This window comes from Zea mays, chromosome 7 (genome assembly GCF_902167145.1).
Source record: "Zea mays cultivar B73 chromosome 7, Zm-B73-REFERENCE-NAM-5.0, whole genome shotgun sequence".
Classification (NCBI taxonomy): domain Eukaryota; kingdom Viridiplantae; phylum Streptophyta; class Magnoliopsida; order Poales; family Poaceae; genus Zea; species Zea mays.
Genome location: NC_050102.1, coordinates 5,640,708 through 5,659,278, shown reverse-complemented (window position 1 = coordinate 5,659,278; position 18,571 = coordinate 5,640,708). Strand labels below are relative to the sequence as shown.

The following is an 18,571-nucleotide window of genomic DNA, read 5'->3' as shown; positions in this document are numbered from 1 at the left end:
GTTTGAACCTCCGTTCGGGGTATTAAATGTAATCGGATTATAAAACTAATTTCTCAGCCGAAGATTAAAAAGTGAGACGAATCTAGTACTGGTTGGGTCTATATTTCATACTCCTATTTGAAAGTTAAACGCTTGATGTGACCCGGGCTAAACTTTAGTCCACAGAACCAAACACCCCCATATTCTGATTGCTGTGACGCCGTACTATATAATAAAATCTATAATGACACATCTCCGCGGCCAACTTGTGTTGTAATAAATCTGTAATGACCCATATGAAATCTCAACCACATCTCATCTCGTCCGTAGAGGTGCGCGCGACCCCAGTTCGTCTCTCCAACCACAACGGCCGGCGCCATAGATCATCTTAACTATCTCAAGTAATTCTGTGGCATTTACGCTGGCTATCCAGTAAATTCGGCACGTTCCCTTCAAGAAAACACGCGCTGCTTCTTCTATTTGTGAAAAGACGGTGTTCCAAAAAAAAATCACTTGCTATAAAGATGAGCTTGCTAGGTCCTGTTTGAATTAGCTAGCTAACCAATAATAGCTGGCTAGCTATTAACTGATTTGCTAAAAATAGTTAGTAGGTTAAATATTAGTCGTTAGACTGTTTAGATGTTTGTAACTAATTTTTAGCAGCTAATCCAGTGCATTTAAACCTGGCCTGAATTGGATGAAGAACAAATAGCCGAAAAGCGCTGTCGCGATGCCGATCACGCGGCGCTGGGTGGCTTTCGGCGACGAGCAGTCCAACACACGTACTCCCAGCTCCAGTCCACAGTCCTTCGCGCCCACCGAATACCTCCACGTCTCTCTCTACGCGTACGTACGGGCGACCCCGCGACCCGTGTCTCTGACCATGGGCCCGTCCAGGCGTCCACTCCCCCCGTCCCGCCAGGCGCCATCCCCTGCTCGACGAAACGCCAGCGCTTCGCGTCAATGCCGTCGCCCGCGCTGTTGACCCCCCGGCGCGCGCCTGTCCCGTCCCGTCCCCCACACTGCTCGGCTCGCCCCCCATAAAGCTCCTTGATCCCTTCTCCCTGCCGCCCCCCACAGTGCCACTCACTTGCGGCCACCACCACCGGCACCACCCGGCCCGCCGCCCTGTTGCGCGACCAGTGTCACCCACCTCGCCCCGCTCCCGCCCGCGCGTGCCGCGCTGTCCGTCCTAGTGGCTACTGGTACTACTGGGTGGGGGACGGACGGACGAGACGACGGCTTCCTCGGCTGCCGCAGTGCCGCTACCTCTCTCCTGTCCATGGCACACTGCTCCTTGCCGCTGTCATAGTTCTGCGCCTCCCGCTCCAGCTGCTGCGCCGGGTTCCACACTTCTTGCCGCGTTTCACTTAGGTCGCGCGCGACGGCGGCGGCGGCAATGGCGTCAATCGTGCCGCGGCCCTTGCTCCGGGCGGCGGTCCTCGTCCTGGCTCTTCTCAGCCTCAGTCCGGCGGCGGAGGCAGGGGACGCCGCGGCGGCACTGCTGGAGTTCAAGGGCGCGCTGGAGGACGTGGCGGGCCGTCTCTCGACCTGGGGCCCCGCGGGCGCGGGCCCGTGCGGGTGGGCCGGCATTGCCTGCTCCGCGGCGGGCGAGGTCACCGGCGTCACCCTCCACGGGCTCGGCCTGCAGGGCGGCCTCTCCGCCGCCGTCTGCGCGCTCCCGCGCCTCGCCGTCCTCAACGTCTCCAGGAACGCGCTCCGGGGCCCCATCCCGCCGGGCCTCGCCGCCTGCGCCGCGCTCGAGGTCCTCGACCTCAGCACCAACGCGCTCCACGGCGCCGTCCCGCCGGGCCTCTGCGCGCTGCGTTCCCTCCGCCGCCTCTTCCTCAGCGAGAACCTGCTGTTCGGCGACATCCCGCCCGCCATCGGCAACCTCGCCGCGCTCGAGGAGCTCGAGATCTACAGCAACAACCTCACCGGGAGGATCCCGGCCTCCATGTCCGCGCTCCAGCGCCTGCGCGTCGTCCGCGCGGGCCTCAACCAGCTCTCCGGCCCCATCCCCGTCGACCTCGCCGAGTGCGCCAGCCTCGAGGTGCTCGGCCTCGCGCAGAACAACCTCGCCGGGGAGCTCCCTAGGGAGCTCTCCCGCCTCAAGAACCTCACCACATTGATCCTCTGGCAGAACTCCCTCTCTGGCGAGGTTCCGCCAGAGCTCGGCGACTGCACCAGCCTCCAGATGCTCGCCCTCAACGACAACGCCTTCACCGGCGGCGTGCCCAGGGAGCTCGCGGCGCTGCCGTCGCTCGCAAAGCTCTACATTTACCGGAACCAGCTCGACGGCACCATCCCGCCGGAGCTGGGAAACCTGCAGAGTGTCCTGGAGATCGACCTCTCGGAGAACAAGCTCACTGGCGTCATCCCCGCCGAGCTCGGCCGGATATCCACGCTCCGCCTACTCTACCTCTTCGAGAACCGTCTGCAAGGCACCATCCCGCCGGAGCTCGGCCAGCTGAGCAGCATTAGAAGGATCGACCTGTCTATCAACAACCTCACCGGCACAATCCCCACGGTGTTTCAGAACCTGAGTGGCTTGGAGTACTTGGAACTCTTTGACAACCAACTCCACGGCGCCATCCCTCCATTGTTGGGAGCCAACAGCAACCTCTCAGTGCTCGACTTGTCAGACAACCAGCTAACCGGGAGCATCCCTCCTCACCTCTGCAAGTACCAGAAGCTCATATTCTTGAGCCTCGGATCGAACCACCTCATCGGCAACATCCCTCAAGGTGTGAAGACTTGCAGGACTCTGACGCAACTCCGGTTGGGGGGCAACATGCTGACCGGGAGTGTCCCCGTCGAACTGGCGCTGCTACAGAACTTAACATCGCTCGAAATGAACCAGAACCGATTCTCTGGGCCTATACCTCCTGAGATCGGCAAGTTCAGGAGCATCGAGCGGTTAATTCTGTCCAACAATTTCTTCGTCGGACAGATGCCTGCTGCCATTGGCAACCTGACGGAGCTTGTTGCCTTCAACATTTCGTCGAACCAGCTCACGGGACCAATCCCCTCGGAGCTAGCCAAGTGTACAAAGCTTCAGAGGCTTGACCTTAGTAGAAACTCACTCACTGGAGTGATTCCTACAGAGATTGGTGGGCTGGGAAACCTGGAGCTGCTCAAGTTGTCTGATAACAGTCTGAATGGAACCATTCCAAGCAGTTTTGGAGCCCTCTCAAGGCTGATAGGACTGGAGATGGGAGGCAACCGTCTGTCTGGTCAGGTTCCTGTTGAGCTTGGTGAGCTCACTGCCCTGCAGATTGCCCTAAACGTCAGTCACAACATGCTGTCTGGTGAGATACCGACGCAGCTAGGGAATTTGCACATGCTGCAGTACCTGTACTTGGACAACAATGAGCTTGAAGGTCAAGTTCCTTCCTCCTTCAGTGACCTTTCGAGCCTGTTGGAGTGCAACCTGTCTTACAACAATCTCGTGGGGCCGCTTCCCAGCACCCCTCTGTTCGAGCACTTGGACAGCAGTAACTTCCTTGGGAACAATGGCCTTTGTGGTATCAAAGGGAAAGCATGTCCAGGTTCATCAGCATCGTCATATTCAAGCAAGGAAGCAGCCGCGCAGAGGAAGCGCTTTCTCAGGGAGAAGATCATCAGCATTGCCTCCATTGTCATTGCTTTGGTTTCATTGGTGCTGATCGCAGTCGTCTGCTGGGCCTTAAGGGCCAAGATACCAGAGCTTGTATCAAGTGAAGAGCGCAAAACCGGGTTCTCTGGTCCCCACTACTGCATGAAGGAAGGGGTGACCTACCAGGAGCTCATGAAAGCAACCGAGGACTTTTCAGAGAGTGCTGTGATTGGGAGAGGTGCTTGCGGCACGGTTTACAAGGCTGTGATGCCTGATGGCCGGAAAATCGCAGTCAAGAAGCTGAAGGCCCAAGGAGAAGGTTCCAGCATTGACAGAAGCTTCCGAGCTGAGATAACTACACTTGGAAATGTCAGGCACCGCAACATCGTCAAGCTCTTTGGCTTCTGCTCCCACCAGGACTCGAACCTTATCCTGTATGAGTACATGGCAAATGGAAGCCTGGGAGAATTGCTTCATGGCAGCAAGGATGCCTATCTACTGGACTGGGACACGCGGTACCGGATCGCTCTGGGTGCTGCCGAAGGCCTGCGGTATCTTCACAGCGACTGCAAGCCGCAGGTCATTCACCGCGATATCAAATCGAACAACATACTGCTTGATGAGGTGATGGAGGCTCATGTGGGGGACTTCGGTTTGGCCAAACTTATTGACATTTCCAACTCTAGGTCGATGTCTGCTGTTGCTGGTTCCTATGGGTACATTGCTCCAGGTTAGATCTGTTACTAAACCACTGTGTTAGCAGTTCTGCATAGATTCCGCATTGCCTTGCAGTTGCAGCATGCACATATCGTAGTGTGCTAAGCTGTTCTTTCCAGCAACGAAGTAGCAAGCTTAGCTTGATAAGCAATGCGTATGGCTACTAATGATGTGCGTTTTAATCCTGTGCAGAGTACGCCTTCACCATGAAGGTCACTGAGAAGTGTGACGTCTACAGTTTCGGGGTAGTTTTGTTGGAACTGCTGACGGGGCAATCTCCAATCCAGCCTCTTGAGAAAGGAGGAGACCTTGTGAATCTGGTGAGGCGGATGATGAACAAAATGATGCCGAATACAGAAGTGTTCGACAGCAGGCTGGACCTGAGCTCGAGGAGAGTCGTGGAAGAGATGTCCCTGGTGCTAAAAATCGCGCTGTTCTGCACCAACGAGTCACCGTTCGATAGGCCTAGCATGAGAGAAGTCATTTCCATGCTGATCGACGCTAGAGCGTCCTCCTACGACTCATTCTCTTCGCCAGCATCTGAGGCACCTATAGAATATGATTCGTCCCCAAAAAATTAGAGGTGAGGTCATCAAGTAGCGGTTTTCTTTTGTTACTGAGTGCTGAGATCAAGTGACATCTGATAGCTTCGAAATCGTTCAGAAAATAAATGAACTGTTAGGGCTAGTTTGGTAACCCTATTTTTTCAAGAGATTTTCATTTTTCAAGGGAAATTAGTTCATTTTACTTTGGGAGGGAAAATGGGTAATTCCTTAGGAAAACAGAGTTGCCAAACTAGCCCTTAGTATAACTATTGCCCAGTTTTAAGCCAGTAATCAGAAGAAAATAGTGTTGTTTTGTTCCTTGCTACCTTAACAAAAACCTCGCTCGCCGGTTAATTGTTTTCCTTGTTTGGCAGGCCAGTGTCGTCAATCTATTTTACCAGTCATGCATCGAGGGAGCATCCATAGATCAACTTCGCTCGTAGCTGAAGACCATCCTAGTCTGAAATATTGTGTTCCAAGAAGTTGTTGGCTATAGCCTGACTCCAAATGGAAAAGAGACCCGTCTTTCTGACCAAGACTAACCACCAGTTGAAGGCTAGAAGCATGTGAAGTGAAGTTATTCACTCCTACTACACCTCAGCTAGCTAGTGCTCTTTCAGTGGAGGCAGACACCTTTGAGTGTTCCTTTTCTGAAACACTCAGCTAGGCAAGGCTGATACGTTCACTTCAGCAGAACATACAGATTCAACTATCGCTAGCTTTAACACTGTACATACTACATAGACCATAGTGCGGCTACTATTAAATAATGATGATGACAGATTATTAATCTCTGGATTGATTTTGTGCTTCTTTTTAACTTGTTACTAACTGTAATGACATGGTAAAAAAAGTGAATAATTACCGTGTTCGTCGGAGTCGAACCAGCCTGCAGCGTCAGCCTACTGTTCCAAACAGTAGATGTCTTGGCCACCCTTTGCATCTCCTGTTGGGTTTGACTTGGGTGTCCTGCAAGCATGTCATCAAAGGCACACAGAATTAGGTAGTCCTGACAAGTTCTTGATAAAAAGCGTGCCGATCCAATGACCCGTGCCGCCACGCCTCTCTTTAGGCTGGCTAGAACGCACCAGCTGCTTTATCAGACTGCTGCAGCAAACCACACCTAACAAGACACTGTTCACTGAAAAAATCTAAGGCTTTGTTCGTTTGTGCCGGATTGCACCCGGAATCGTTCCAGCTAATCAAAGTTTATATAAATTAGAGAAGTAATCCGGTTAGTAATTGTTCCGGCCCACCAATCCATAACAACCGAACGGGGCCTAAATAGTTCTGGATCTTGTCGTAGACACGTCTAAAAACTTAGCACTCCTACTTCTGCCGAACTCTGGCGTGAAATAACTGATTAAAATCAGAACTCACAAACTGCTCAAATCGATGAGTTGCAAGGCAGAGACTGAGCTCTGCACTCCTGAGCAGCTGGTACGTTCAATGTTCAGAATGCAGTCAGTTGAGCACGTGCATTCTGCAGCATATATGTATATAATAACCAGCATGTATCGACCGCAATCTGTGCTAGCTTTTCACAAATCAGAGAGCAATACGAAATAATTGCTGCAAAACAAGAAAGCAAATTTACATCTGAGACTCCCATTATGCCAGTATTTCAGCACACAACAGGGGGGCACAAAGTTGCCCACATATGAGTTCAATCCATTCATAGGAGTCCTCTCACTTTCTCGTACAACACACAACCGAGAACCATAAAAATGCCAGGGATATAACTGATCCCCGAAACTCGAAAGAGCGGGCCGATCAAGGGGCCGAATCGAATCTCCACCCGTTGGTAAAGTTCATAATGGGAATGATTACAATGGCTTTCTGACAGGGCACACTGGCAAATCACGCTCCGAGAATCTCACCTCCAGGAAACGAGTACAACAGCAGGTGGAAAAAAGAAGTCCAGAAGGTCGTCAGAGTAAGGACGATGAGGTTCTTCAGTGATGACCAGAGCACAAGTGTCTGAAGGATGAATCTGCTTCCAAAAGAATTCGGGGAAACATCGTCCACAACGCACTTATGGCAGCTTCAAGCAATGAATGGTGCTTGCAGGGACAGGTTGCAATTATTTGATGCCTTCACATCCTGTAAAATGTCAACAATGATGATTTCGGTCAGAAAAAAAATAAAGGAAAATAGTTCATTGCTTCCATCCATGTGATGAACTGGCCAAGCCTGTCGGATTATTATCATCAACAAAGAATACATTATGCATACGACTTTCCTGCTACTCGAAGTTCCAATGCTGACAAACAGGATACACTGAGCTATGACACTTCATGTATACATGACTTCTGTTTTTCAGTTGAAAACGGACGCTATGGGCAGACAGTCAGAACTAAGATCCCCTTTGGTGTGGCTCCTGGGTGCTCTGCCTCCTCAGCTATAGCAGTACTGTAGCAGGAGTTGGAGGAGTCCTAATGCTGTCTCCAATAGACCGTGCATATCACTGTTTTTGCCTTGTAGACTGCACTGTTAACAAAGTGAATTTTGAAATAGCAGATGAGATGAGAGATAGGATGTGTAAGCTGCTGGAGACAGCCTAAAAAACCAGCTCTGCCGGCTCCTTCCCATAGTACACTTTAAGTCGGAGCCAGAGTGCGCAGAAGCCAAACCAAACGGGTCTAATTAGGAGTTGTTTGAATGCACTAGAGCTAATAGTTAGTTGGCTAAAAAATTACTAGAAGAATTAGCTAACTAACAAATAGCTAGCTAACTCTGATTTACTAAAAATAGCTAATAGCTGAACTATTAGTTAGGGTGTTTGGATGTCTTCAACTAATTTTAGCCACTAACTGTTAACTCTAGTACATTCAAACACCCCCTTAGTAGATCACTTTTTTCATTCCAGTTCATTTTATAGAACACTTTCTTAATGTTAATCACAACAGCAGGTCAAATAGCCCATTATGTTCTCACTTGGCCAACCCTTCCAAGAAGATTCTGTAGCATATCAAACTCAAGCTCAATTTCGCTGCTGAACAAAAAATGAGCACAAGAATCCCTTTCTTGAGGTGCATGCAATAGCAGTAGCAGCCTAGCAGGTCAAATAGCCATCGGTGACTTGACTCCAGGATTATTCTATCAGCATGCATAGTCAAATTCAAGCTTCAATTCACTAGTCAGTATCAAAAGTTAGGATAACAATGTGGTACAATTCCCAGTACCCTAACATATCATCACTATGCAAATAGATTTCAGAAGTCCAGATGTAGTAAGCCACAAGACCTTAAGGCAAAGAATCTAACAAGTAAATCATACGTTATACTCCCTCCGTTTCGTTTTAGATGTCGCTGGATAGTGCAAATTTGAACTATCCAGCGACAACTAAAAAGAAACGGAGGGAGTACTATGTAAGGCTACAAAATGGAAACACATGACAGTTGTAGCAAGGAAAAAACACTAGACATTACAATGCATAATGGCCAACTTTATTGGCAAAATTGAATCTGATTGCCATACATAAGAAACTTGGAAGCAAAGAATACATAGCCATTCAAGATTAACATACTAAGAGCTTGTTCAATTTAATTTAGGCTAATCCTAGTTTTACACAGAACCAACAAGACATAAAAGCTGAGGTTGTTGTTTTGTCAACAACTCATAAAGGCTATTGAAATTAAACGCCTTGTAAGCCAGCTAAATTATTTAGCTTCTGCTGAAGTAGATTAGTTATACTTAAGATTAAAAAAAGGAGAAAGAAATAAAAAATGTTATTAGTAGGTAGACCAGTAGGCCTTATTTTGGTGATATATGCCTGAACTCGAGGTAAACAAGCCTATATGTAGGATAATTTAGTTATTTAAAGTGCTTAGCTTGCATAATAAAGTCTTCACTTCAAAGCTTTCCAGAAATAATATGGGGCAACCACATTAAACAATACCTAGGGCTTAGAAATTTAGCATACTTTAGAATCTCAATGGCATCATTAAAAAAACATATATAGTATATAAAGGTTCTACTATTATAAGTGATACCAACAAGATTAACTCAACTTATTCATGATAGTGATAGCATAACTAATACTCTCTCTGTACCAAAATAATATTCGTTTTAGAGATTTATTGGATTCACACAATACTTGATGTATGTGGTTTATATATGTGTCTAGATTCATCTTCATTCATTTGAATATAGACAAAAAAAAATCAAGAGCTAAAACGACTACTATTTTGGAACAGATGGAGTATATGAGTAGCAGTGTCCTTTATTTAATTTCTCTATTAAATATCTTATTAGGTGCAGTAAATAGAATACTACAGTACAGAAAACAACAACTATCAAAAGCAGTTCTTCTATAAATTAAAATCTGTAGTTTTGACCATTGGCAAGGACATCCCCATATCAGAGAAATAAGAAAAGGTAATGATCATATACATATATTGACCATTTTATCAATACAAATAGGACTCTAAAAATGCATTGTTAACTTTCCTAAAAAAGAGATGTGCTATCTAAAAAATAAAGAATACTCACACGTGTAATCAGGGCTACAAGTCATGGTTCGTGGAAGATGTATGGATAGATCATATGAAAGAAGGATATGCTTGTTGCATTGGTGAGAACTGTCTCACTGAGTCCCTGGGTCGTGGGTTTGAAGTAGTCTTTCCACATTTATGAGGAAAGGCTTGTCTCGGTGTATCCCATTTCTAGACCCCACTTATGTGGAAGCCTCTGGTAACTGGCATTGTGTCTGTCCTTTTTACATCATATGAAAGATCCTTCAATGTGCAATAGAACAATTATGGTTGATACATAATTTGTGCAAGTTTCGTAACTAAAGACTAGCACTTGTAGTTTACCCAGAAAATGCTTGATGGTAATAAAATGTTGACATTGGTGAAAGAAGATCATGGTGAACCGTTCATCCTTCAGGGCTGATTTGGTAGGAGGGGAATTGAAGAGGATCCATAAGGAGGAATTCACTTCAAAATTGAATAGCAAGGGAATTACTCCCCCATGGATCCCTCTAACTTTCCTTCCACCAAACCAGCCCTCAAGGGAGACACGTGTCTTGTTTCGTTATAAGACTGTTACAATAAAGATGATGCCATTCTCTGACCTAGCGTCTAATCACCACTAGTGGCTAGTGACTAGCCTACCGCTTTTTATCTCAATATGGCATTTTCTTAGCAAATAAACCATAGTTATATACGCAGAATCTCAAGACAAGACTAACACAACAATACCTTATTTTTCAGGACATTAATAAGCGTATAAGGAAAATTTCCCTATAATATACGTGTTGACATTTTACTGGTTTGCTTTCAGGACAATCAGCGCCGGCCCTGGCGGGGGTCGAGCAGTGCCCCCGACCAGGGCCTCCATATTAACGAGGCCTCATTTTAGGTATTAAAAACAGTATATATATATATATATATATATCATATTTTATATAGATCTATATATTGGCTCTATAAATTTTTTTAAAAGGTCTAATCATAAGTCAACAACACAACAATAATAAATAAGGAGAATTAATTATAGCCCATTAATCTTAACTTCATATAGTCTCAGGTCCAGCCGCCTATGCTCTCAGTGTGTAGTGAAACAACGATGTTTGTCGTTTCATCTCTATCTCTCGCACAGTCATAGACAGACAGATAGTCGTGCCCTATCCTCTTGGTAGCCAGCGCACGAGCATCGAGTACTGCGGCGCTTTCATCCTGCTCTACACGGTGAAAACGAAACTAACATGACCTGATCGACTAATCTAACAATGTGCATCCATTTAATCATTGTTCAAGGTAACCTTCTTTTGAATTATCTGGACATATATATGGGGTATTTTTCTTTGAGATGTTAGGCTATATTTTAATTACCTTTTTATTTAATATAAATACCTTTTTCAGATATACATAAATATTTATTGATAATATATACACACACTATATCTAAGTATAATAATTATTATTATAAAGGGCCTCCGATATGAGTCTTGTCCCGGACCTCTAAAATATCAGGACCGGCACTGGGGACAATAAATGTATGAGGAAAGGAATAGTCTTGATTTGTTTTCACTGGAAACAACGTACCATCCCCACTTATCACTGTTGATACAACAGTCAGAAATTCAGAACATAAATTGCACATGCCCTTGTGGTCCATCTCTATTATTGAGGACAGGAACTTGGGCACTTGGCCAACAATTTCTAAACTCATACTGGTAGATGAAACTCCAATGGCCATGCACCAAAAGTGATCAGATGAGAAATAAAACACTTCACTTGGGGGTATGAAATGTTGTATTCTTTAGCAAGTAATCTACGGTTTAGACCCTGTAATCTTATATGGTCGCATTATGTCTTTCAAGTTTGAGCCAGAAAGATTCTAGTTCTGTTGTATATTGAAGTGTATTTAGTAGATAATTGAGATTCATGATGTAACAGAAGATTGTGATTGGCATTTTACAGATACTAAGACAAAAAGGAGATATCTACCATAAACTACCAAATAATAACATGTCTTTTTGGAGGTAAATATTAAATTATATATTTGAAATGCATTTTTCCAGGGGTCAACAAGTTGCATACCTATTTGAGCTACATTGCATTTATCATCTGTAAGGACAGGTCAATTATGCCATCACCTCTATCTGAACCTTGAAAGGGTTTTTTGAAAAATATGTTAGCCTGTATGACAATGATAGCTGGGTGTTTATATTGTTTCAAAGATACTTAATGATAGAGTTATGCACAGGTAGCCACTAAGGAGCTTAGATTTTTGAAATGCACAACTTTTAACTTTGTTCTGAGAAATACAACCAAAATACGAAGCGCCATAACAGGATTACTATCTGAATGCTTAGATTTTCAATCATAAAGTTTATTTTGGAGAACAGCTGTTGCTATAATTTTTAGTATGTGCTGACAAAGAAGAAAACATAGGAAAGCAAACGTTAAACTATGTCACTGACTGTATCTGAACCGAGCAAAATACCATTTGGAGATTTGTTTAGACAATATGACAATGCTAGGTTGGTATTTTTTATTTATATAGTGTGTCTCCTGTTTATGCATTCGATCTTAGATTCATAGTGCAACAGAGCCTTTTCATGCAATACTACTACAACGTAGCCTGGGCTTACTACAAATTAAGGCATTAAAAATCCAGTGCCGGACAAACAGAAACCATGTGATTGGCCTGTCTCCCATGAAATAGCTAATGGATGGAGCAGAACACCAAACCAGATCCCTCTGCAGTGAGTAGTGAAATGACACCTGTTCTCATTTGTAAAGCTGGGCCAAATGCTCCCACTAAATCCTTGACACTCGTCAATTGCCAAGAACCAGCCGAGAGTTTTATGGGACACAAGGCACCTCGAGTTCCACCAAAAGGGAGCGATAATCATATCAAATTGCCGAATGGCAGGCATCGTAGCCTAAATTAAGGCCCCAACACACAAGCATCCAAAAGGCAAAGAAAGGTCGAGAGTTCATGAGCTTACCATCCAGATAGCACTGCACCGCGATGGGCAGGTGTCGGTCAGTTCTTGCCCTTCTCCTTCATGTCTGCGTGCTGGAAACCGTTCCAGAGCTGGAACGCGGCGAACTGGCCCTCGGCCGTGGTGGGCGTGGTGGCCGCCGCAGCGGCAGCCGCGGCCGAGCTGAACATGAATGGTATGTTGGGAGCGTCCAGTGGAGTAGACAGCCTCTGGAGCTGTTGGTGGTGGTGGTGGTGGTGGCCGGAGATGTGCGGCTGCGAATTGGACTGAAGGGTCCCCCTACTGTTAACACCCAAAAGACCCGAGGACATGGAGAAGTTGAGGTTGTATTCTCCGGCGGGAGCCGACGCCGGCATCGCGTGGACGGGCATGAAGTGGTCCTGCAAGAACGAGAAGTGCGTCATATCGGCGTGCGGCTCGCCGCCGCCAGAGGCGACAGTGACGGCACCGCTGGCCAAGTGGTGGTAGTGCTGCGCCGGGGCCATGGCGATGGACGCAATGTTGCCGAGGTGGGGAGCGGGGGAGGCAAAAGTGTGCGCCATCGCGTGTCCCCCGCCCTTCCGGGGCTGCGCGAACCCGATGTAGTCGGTGGTGGCGGAGACGGACGGCGGCTGCCAGGACACCAACGACTGCTGGTGGTGCTTGTGTTCGGCGGGGGCGGCGCTGCTGGCCGCAGCCATCCCCGTGAGCAGCTCGGTGAAGGATGCCGCCTGCGCTGAGCTTGTAGCCGCGGCGCGCCTGGAGTCAGCGGCGGGGTCCTTGTCCTTGTCCCTGGCAACGGCGCTCCGCTCCCTGGCGCGGTCCCGCGCCTTGACCCGGCTCTCGGAGCGGGAGAGGGAGAGGACGGAGCCCTTGCTGGTCTCGGACGTGCTGCTGCATCCGGACCTCGTGAGCTGCTGCTGGTGGTGGTGGTCGTCGTTGTCACCAGCAGGCGGGGCGTGGTCCTTGGCGGAGGCCGGGTGCGCGGGGAAGCCTGCGGCGGTGTCGAGCGAGGGGAGCTTGTCGATGGCGTCGGCGGCGGCCCTGATGAGCCACTCGATGGCCTTGCTGGGCTGGTCGTAGCCGAGGCGGTCCTGCAGGTCGTAGAACTGGATGGCGGTGGCGACGGAGAGGCGGACGCGGCGGTCCCGGATGCCCTTGGCCGTGTACACCTTGCTGTGGCGGTCCTTGCCGCCGGAGCCCCGGGAGACGCGGTAGATCCGCGAGGCAGGGTGCTGCTGCGCCCACGGCGCGGCGGCGGGCGGCGGCACGGCCATCGCCACCGCGCGGCGCTTAGGCTCCGGCTCCGCGCCCGCGCCTTTCGCCCGGGCCCGCTTGCCCCCCGCGCCGACGCAGCCCACGGCCTCCACCTCCATCGCGGCGGCGGCGGCGACGGCGGACCCCTACCACGTCCCCCCGGCCGGCACGCCCCGCATTGCCGCCCGCGGCGTCGGCTTCCCACCCGGACGGGCGCAATTCGGAGGGCGTGTACGAAGTAATCGGAGTGGTGGTGGGTGTGCGAATGAGGGTGCGTGCGGGACGGGACGAGAGCAAGCGATCGGCGCGGCGGTGAGGTCCGTCGTCGTCAGATCTGGCGTGGCGACTGGCGAGGGCGGCGGTTGATCGGGCGGACGAACTCGGGAGGCGCGATTTTTGGGGAGCGTAGAGGGAGGAGGGGCTGACTGGAGTGACTGCCGCCAGCAACGGTGGTGGTGGTGGGTGGCGGCTAGTGATGACTGACAAACGAGGCAATCAGGCGTGACGGGACGGAGGAAAAGGGAAGCTCAGCTGCTTGGCAGCAGGTGCGCGGCACGAGGCAGGCTACTACTGCAAGTGTAGTGTAGGCTAGAGGGCAATGGGCAGCGGATGCTGACTAGTACTAGTACCGTAGTGACAGTGTCAGGACAGCGCCGCACGCGCACGGCGGCGGCACGAGACGCCCTCTGCTCGCCGCCGCCACCACGGGCCGACGGCGATATGTGCGTTCGTCGCTGTCCAGCCGTGCCTGGCGGCGGCGGCAAATGTGATGCGATGTGGCCAATTCGCACCGGGCCATCATGAGAGGCGCAGCGCATGTGGCTGAGATGGTAATGGTCCCGGTCGATTCTTCGCGGATAATTCTTTCAATATTTGGTAGTCAAGAATCACGAGAGAATTTATCGAGAAAGAATTCTATTGTTATTCAATTTTAAAAAGTAAAATGATTCCTCTTCTATAGATCCTCTCATGACCTGATTAGAGAAGTTTTTCTCTACGCGGATGTAAACGGGAGCTCTATTTAAAATCTTATCTCGGCCTCTACTTAGAACACCGGACAGTCATAAAAAATGTTCCTGGTTCTATATATGTGGCGGTGGCACAAACAAAAAAATATAAATTAAAACTACATTCAGCTATTACTTTACAAGCATTATGGTACACATGTCAAACGGAAGCTTTAATTTTTATAGATGGCATATGCATGCATGATACAGTAATCTCAGTTTTTAATTCCTGTCGGCAGCTGCCGTGATTTGAGACATCGTTCATCAGAGGTCAGAAAATGGAGCAGGACCAGGACGGATGACATACCTAATTTATACCGGATCGAAAAGCTTGGGCGTATCTGATAGCAAATGCAGGCTGTGGGGCATACCAAACCTATTCCAAATTTCGCGATGTTCAATTCAAACGGCCGGTTGCCCCCCTCCGATTTTTTACGGCCGGTTGGTAGGGGCTCGTGTTCGTCCGCCTCTGATATATAGATCTATTCGATATTACAAGAAACCGGAAACATCTCGCAATAAAATAAATTAGGACTCCCGTTCGAATTAATCTAAATTCTTCTTAAACTGTCCATTTTGTTTCCATATTATGGTGCAGCAGCCAGCCAGCAGTGCTATGCTACTGCTAAGAGCATCTTCAACAACGTGACCTATAAAAATGTTCAGTAATTTAAAATTGAGTATATTTTATAGAATTTAGGGCACCAACAAAATATCTCGCTCTAATAGTAAAGCCTGAAATCTAGATTATAGGGCAGCACACTACGGTGTAGTATATTTGAGGCACTTGAGAGGGTGTCCTATAATTTTTTGACCAAATTTTATGAATGATACACTGTTAGAGTAGTTTTTCCTGTGTATAGCATCATATTTTAATTTGAGGCACCAATTTGAGACATTATTGAAGATGCTCTAACAGCGGCTACGTAGGCTGACTGTTCCTAAAAATATACTATTCTTTTTCAAATTATAAGATATTATCTTTCCTACGACGTCGTTGAATTTTTTCGCAATTTTAATCATTTGTCTTATTAAAAGAATGATAGGATATTATTTATTTTGTTGTGATTTTATTTATTAATTGACTTATTTTTTTTACATTCTACGTTAAATATTTTGAATAAGACAACTTATTAAAATTCTGTAAAAAAAGAGACAACGACATCATGTGTTTTGAACGGAGGAAGCAGTTTGTTTTCACAATACGTCTAGAGATACAATTTATATTCAAATATATAATAAAAGCTATTACGTGTATATTATAACTCAAAATAGAGGGACTAGTATGTTGACGCCTTTTCGGAGCGCCAAACACTCAAGAAGAACCGTGGCGGTGCCCTCTGCACAGGGGCGGACGGTCCGCGCGCAGGGGCCGGACGATCCGCGGCCTGGTGCGAGGTGCGGTGGTGCTCTCTGCGCAGGGGCGGACTGTCCGCGGCCTGGGGTCGGACGGTCCGCGGCCTGGTGCGCGGCTGGGGCTTCTCTGCCTGACGGCCGGACGGTCCGCGCCCTAGGGCCGGACGGTCCGCGCGTTAGCAGGGACGGCGGAAGATCGCCGACGGCGCCTGGATCTCGCTCCCGGGAGGGACCCCGTCGGGGAGAAGAGATCCTAGGTGGTGTCTAGGCTCGGGCTGGCCGACCTAGACTCCTCTAATCGACGTAGAGCCGAGGAGAGGCGGAGAATTTGGGGATTGAGTGGCTAAACCTAAACTAGACTAGAACTACTCCTAGGATAAAATGCGAATAAAAGTTGTATTGATTCGATTGTTGATGATTACAAATCGGCCGTATACCTCTCTATTTATAGAGGAGGGGGGCTGGACCCTTTACAAACTAATTTCCGAGTTTATCCCATGATTTTAGCTAACAACCGTAGCACAAAACTCGGAACCCTAATCTGTTCTGCGCACGCGCGGACCGTCCGGCCCACAGGCGCGGACCGTCCGGACCGCGGACCGTCCGGCCTCAGGGCCGGACCGTCCGCGCTCAATTTGGTGCTCAACATATGCCCCCCTGCCTTTTGGTGGAGCTGAGCGAACCAAAAGCAACTAACTCGATGTTATCACATCGGTTTTCTTAGGCATCTTGCCACTTACTAGGATGGTACGCAGTGGCCTTGGTCTCGATGATTGACTCAACGGACGTGATCCCTCGAACTGTGAGTCCCAACATCGCCGAGCGTCATACTGGTCCTGACCAATTCGTCACCTTGCCTTCCTAATTCTCTAAGTGTTCTGGCGTAGCTCCGTAGTCGACCAGGTCTTCTCCTTGCAGGTCGTCTTCCTCCATGGGCGTCGGTACGTCGTCGGAGGTGTCTTGGTGTAGTGCGGATGGTTTGGCCTCAGGGTCGGATGGTCCGCGTCCTGTGCAGATGATCCGGCTTTTATAGCCGGACAGTCTACCATACCTGCAGAGAGATGCACAGTTGTCGTTTTATTTTCTATCTTTGTGGCCGTTTGACTTTTCTCAACGGCCTTTGGTCTCCACCTCTTTTGCGGTGGCGGATACTGCGGATGCGTGTCATTGAATATTCTTTCTGCCTCTTTTTCCTGATTCTCCTTTGCTCTGAGGCGCTGTAATTTTCGCTTTTGCGATCGTGTCAGTCCCGATGGGCACCATCGAGGCATGTAGTATTTTGGATCAGCTATTTTATTGACAGTCGTACTTTCTTTTTTGTTTGTGTTGGCCGATTCACCAAAAATCATCGGCCCTTCGTTATTTTGTTGTACGACGACATCTGTCGTTCCTATTTTAATGACATCTCCCTTTTTCGTACTGTTGGAGGTTGTAGCTGTATGCCCCCCTGCCGGATTAGTCAGCCTTTGGGGCCGAGTTGTTCGGCAATCTTGCTGGGCCTGTGCTCGTGGACCAGATTGAGGGGTTCTCAATCGGTCTTGTACTGGAGGTGTCAACCTATTGAATACAGATGTTTGGGGTGCCCCCCAAGCGGGGTACTGTGGCATCCCAAACGGGTATGGTGGCATGCCCCACATCTGATTTGGGGCATATGGTGGAGGTATGTATGTATATGGATATGGCATAGTTGGATATGGTGGTGGAGGTGTCCATGCAGGTACGTTAGGTCTTAATTGAACATTATGACCTTCCATCCTTTCCGATTGGTGTGGTGGTCCAATCGGCCTAACCTGCCGTCGCACCTGGGTGGGTAAGCGAGGTCCCTTTGGTGGCCGGTCGCTTGGGCCAGCCTTCCTTTTCACATATTTAGACAATAATTGATCAAAGGTCGGGCTAGATTTTACCAACCGACCAGTTGCTTTGAACGTGTTAGTTTTCCACGTACCTATTTCTGGTCGTCGTGGTTCGAAGGTACGTGGTCGTCGTGGCTCTTCGGCGTTGCCGGACCGTCCGCTGGAATGCTCCGGACCGTCCGGTAATGTTACGGACCGTCCGCGCCTGGGCACCGGACCGTCCGCGATGCGTAGTATGGGTTCTCGCTCATGTCCCTTTATCTGCGCTTGCCCCCCAGCGCTGGAGTTTGTGATGGTTATCTTCAGTGTCTCCCCTCCATCAGGAGTCTTCTCGGCCATCACTTTCCTGCAAGAAATTTTGTTGTTTCCATCGACCTCCCGTGCGTTGCCGATGATGACTTCTTTGTCTTTGCCCTTATCGGCTGTGTTGGGCCGAATTAGGACCTTTTTGCCATTAAAGTCGATCACATTCATTGGGAAGGGCTCCGTGTCCTCCTGAAATTTCAATCGTCCCTCATTAATGGCCGATTGAATTTGTCGTCGGAACACATTACAATCATTAGTGGCATGGGAAAATGAGTTGTGCCACTTGCAGTATGCGCGACGCTTTAGTTCGTCGGCAGGTGGAACGATATAATCAATTTTAATGTTACCATTTTTTAGTAATTCATCGAATATCTTATCACATTTGCCGACATTAAATGTAAACTTAACCTCCTCCTGTCGTTCCTTTTGAACTGACTGCAAGGAGTAGCAAGCCGAAGATTTGGCCTGCTCGGGCCAAACTATTTCGGCAGTGTAAACTTTCTTTGGTTCAT

General features: G+C 48.5%; 2 protein-coding genes across 2 annotated transcripts; one reads left to right on the top strand and one right to left on the bottom strand.

The window, feature by feature from the left end:
* The first annotated feature begins 918 nt into the window (after positions 1–918).
* Positions 919–5,703, top strand: LOC109940759 (leucine-rich repeat receptor-like serine/threonine-protein kinase At1g17230). Its single transcript, XM_020540938.2, has 3 exons — positions 919–4,307; positions 4,487–4,877; positions 5,214–5,703. The coding sequence occupies exons 1-2, from the start codon at positions 1,379–1,381 to the stop codon at positions 4,873–4,875; spliced, it is 3,318 nt and encodes a 1,105-aa protein (XP_020396527.1). The 5' UTR covers positions 919–1,378; the 3' UTR covers positions 4,876–4,877; positions 5,214–5,703.
* A 687-nt stretch (positions 5,704–6,390) lies between these two features.
* On the bottom strand, positions 6,391–14,175 carry LOC109940870 (transcription factor PCF6). The gene is made up of 2 exons (XM_020541215.2): positions 12,305–14,175; positions 6,391–6,942 (listed from the first exon to the last, which is right to left on the bottom strand). Exon 1 carries the CDS (start codon positions 13,654–13,656, stop codon positions 12,343–12,345), a length of 1,314 nt encoding a protein of 437 aa, XP_020396804.1. The 5' UTR covers positions 13,657–14,175; the 3' UTR covers positions 6,391–6,942; positions 12,305–12,342.
* Positions 14,176–18,571: the final 4,396 nt, after the last annotated feature.

What these genes read in the sequence shown, in the direction of transcription:
- LOC109940870 (XM_020541215.2), bottom strand. Translation starts at nt 13,656, where the DNA reads ATGGAGGTGGAGGCCGTGGGCTGCGTCGGCGCGGGGGGCAAGCGGGCC.
- LOC109940759 (XM_020540938.2), top strand. Translation starts at nt 1,379, where the DNA reads ATGGCGTCAATCGTGCCGCGGCCCTTGCTCCGGGCGGCGGTCCTCGTC. An exon ending in CTATGGGTACATTGCTCCAG is followed by an intron (nt 4,308 to 4,486) that starts GTTAGATCTGTT and finishes AATCCTGTGCAG; the next exon opens with AGTACGCCTTCACCATGAAG.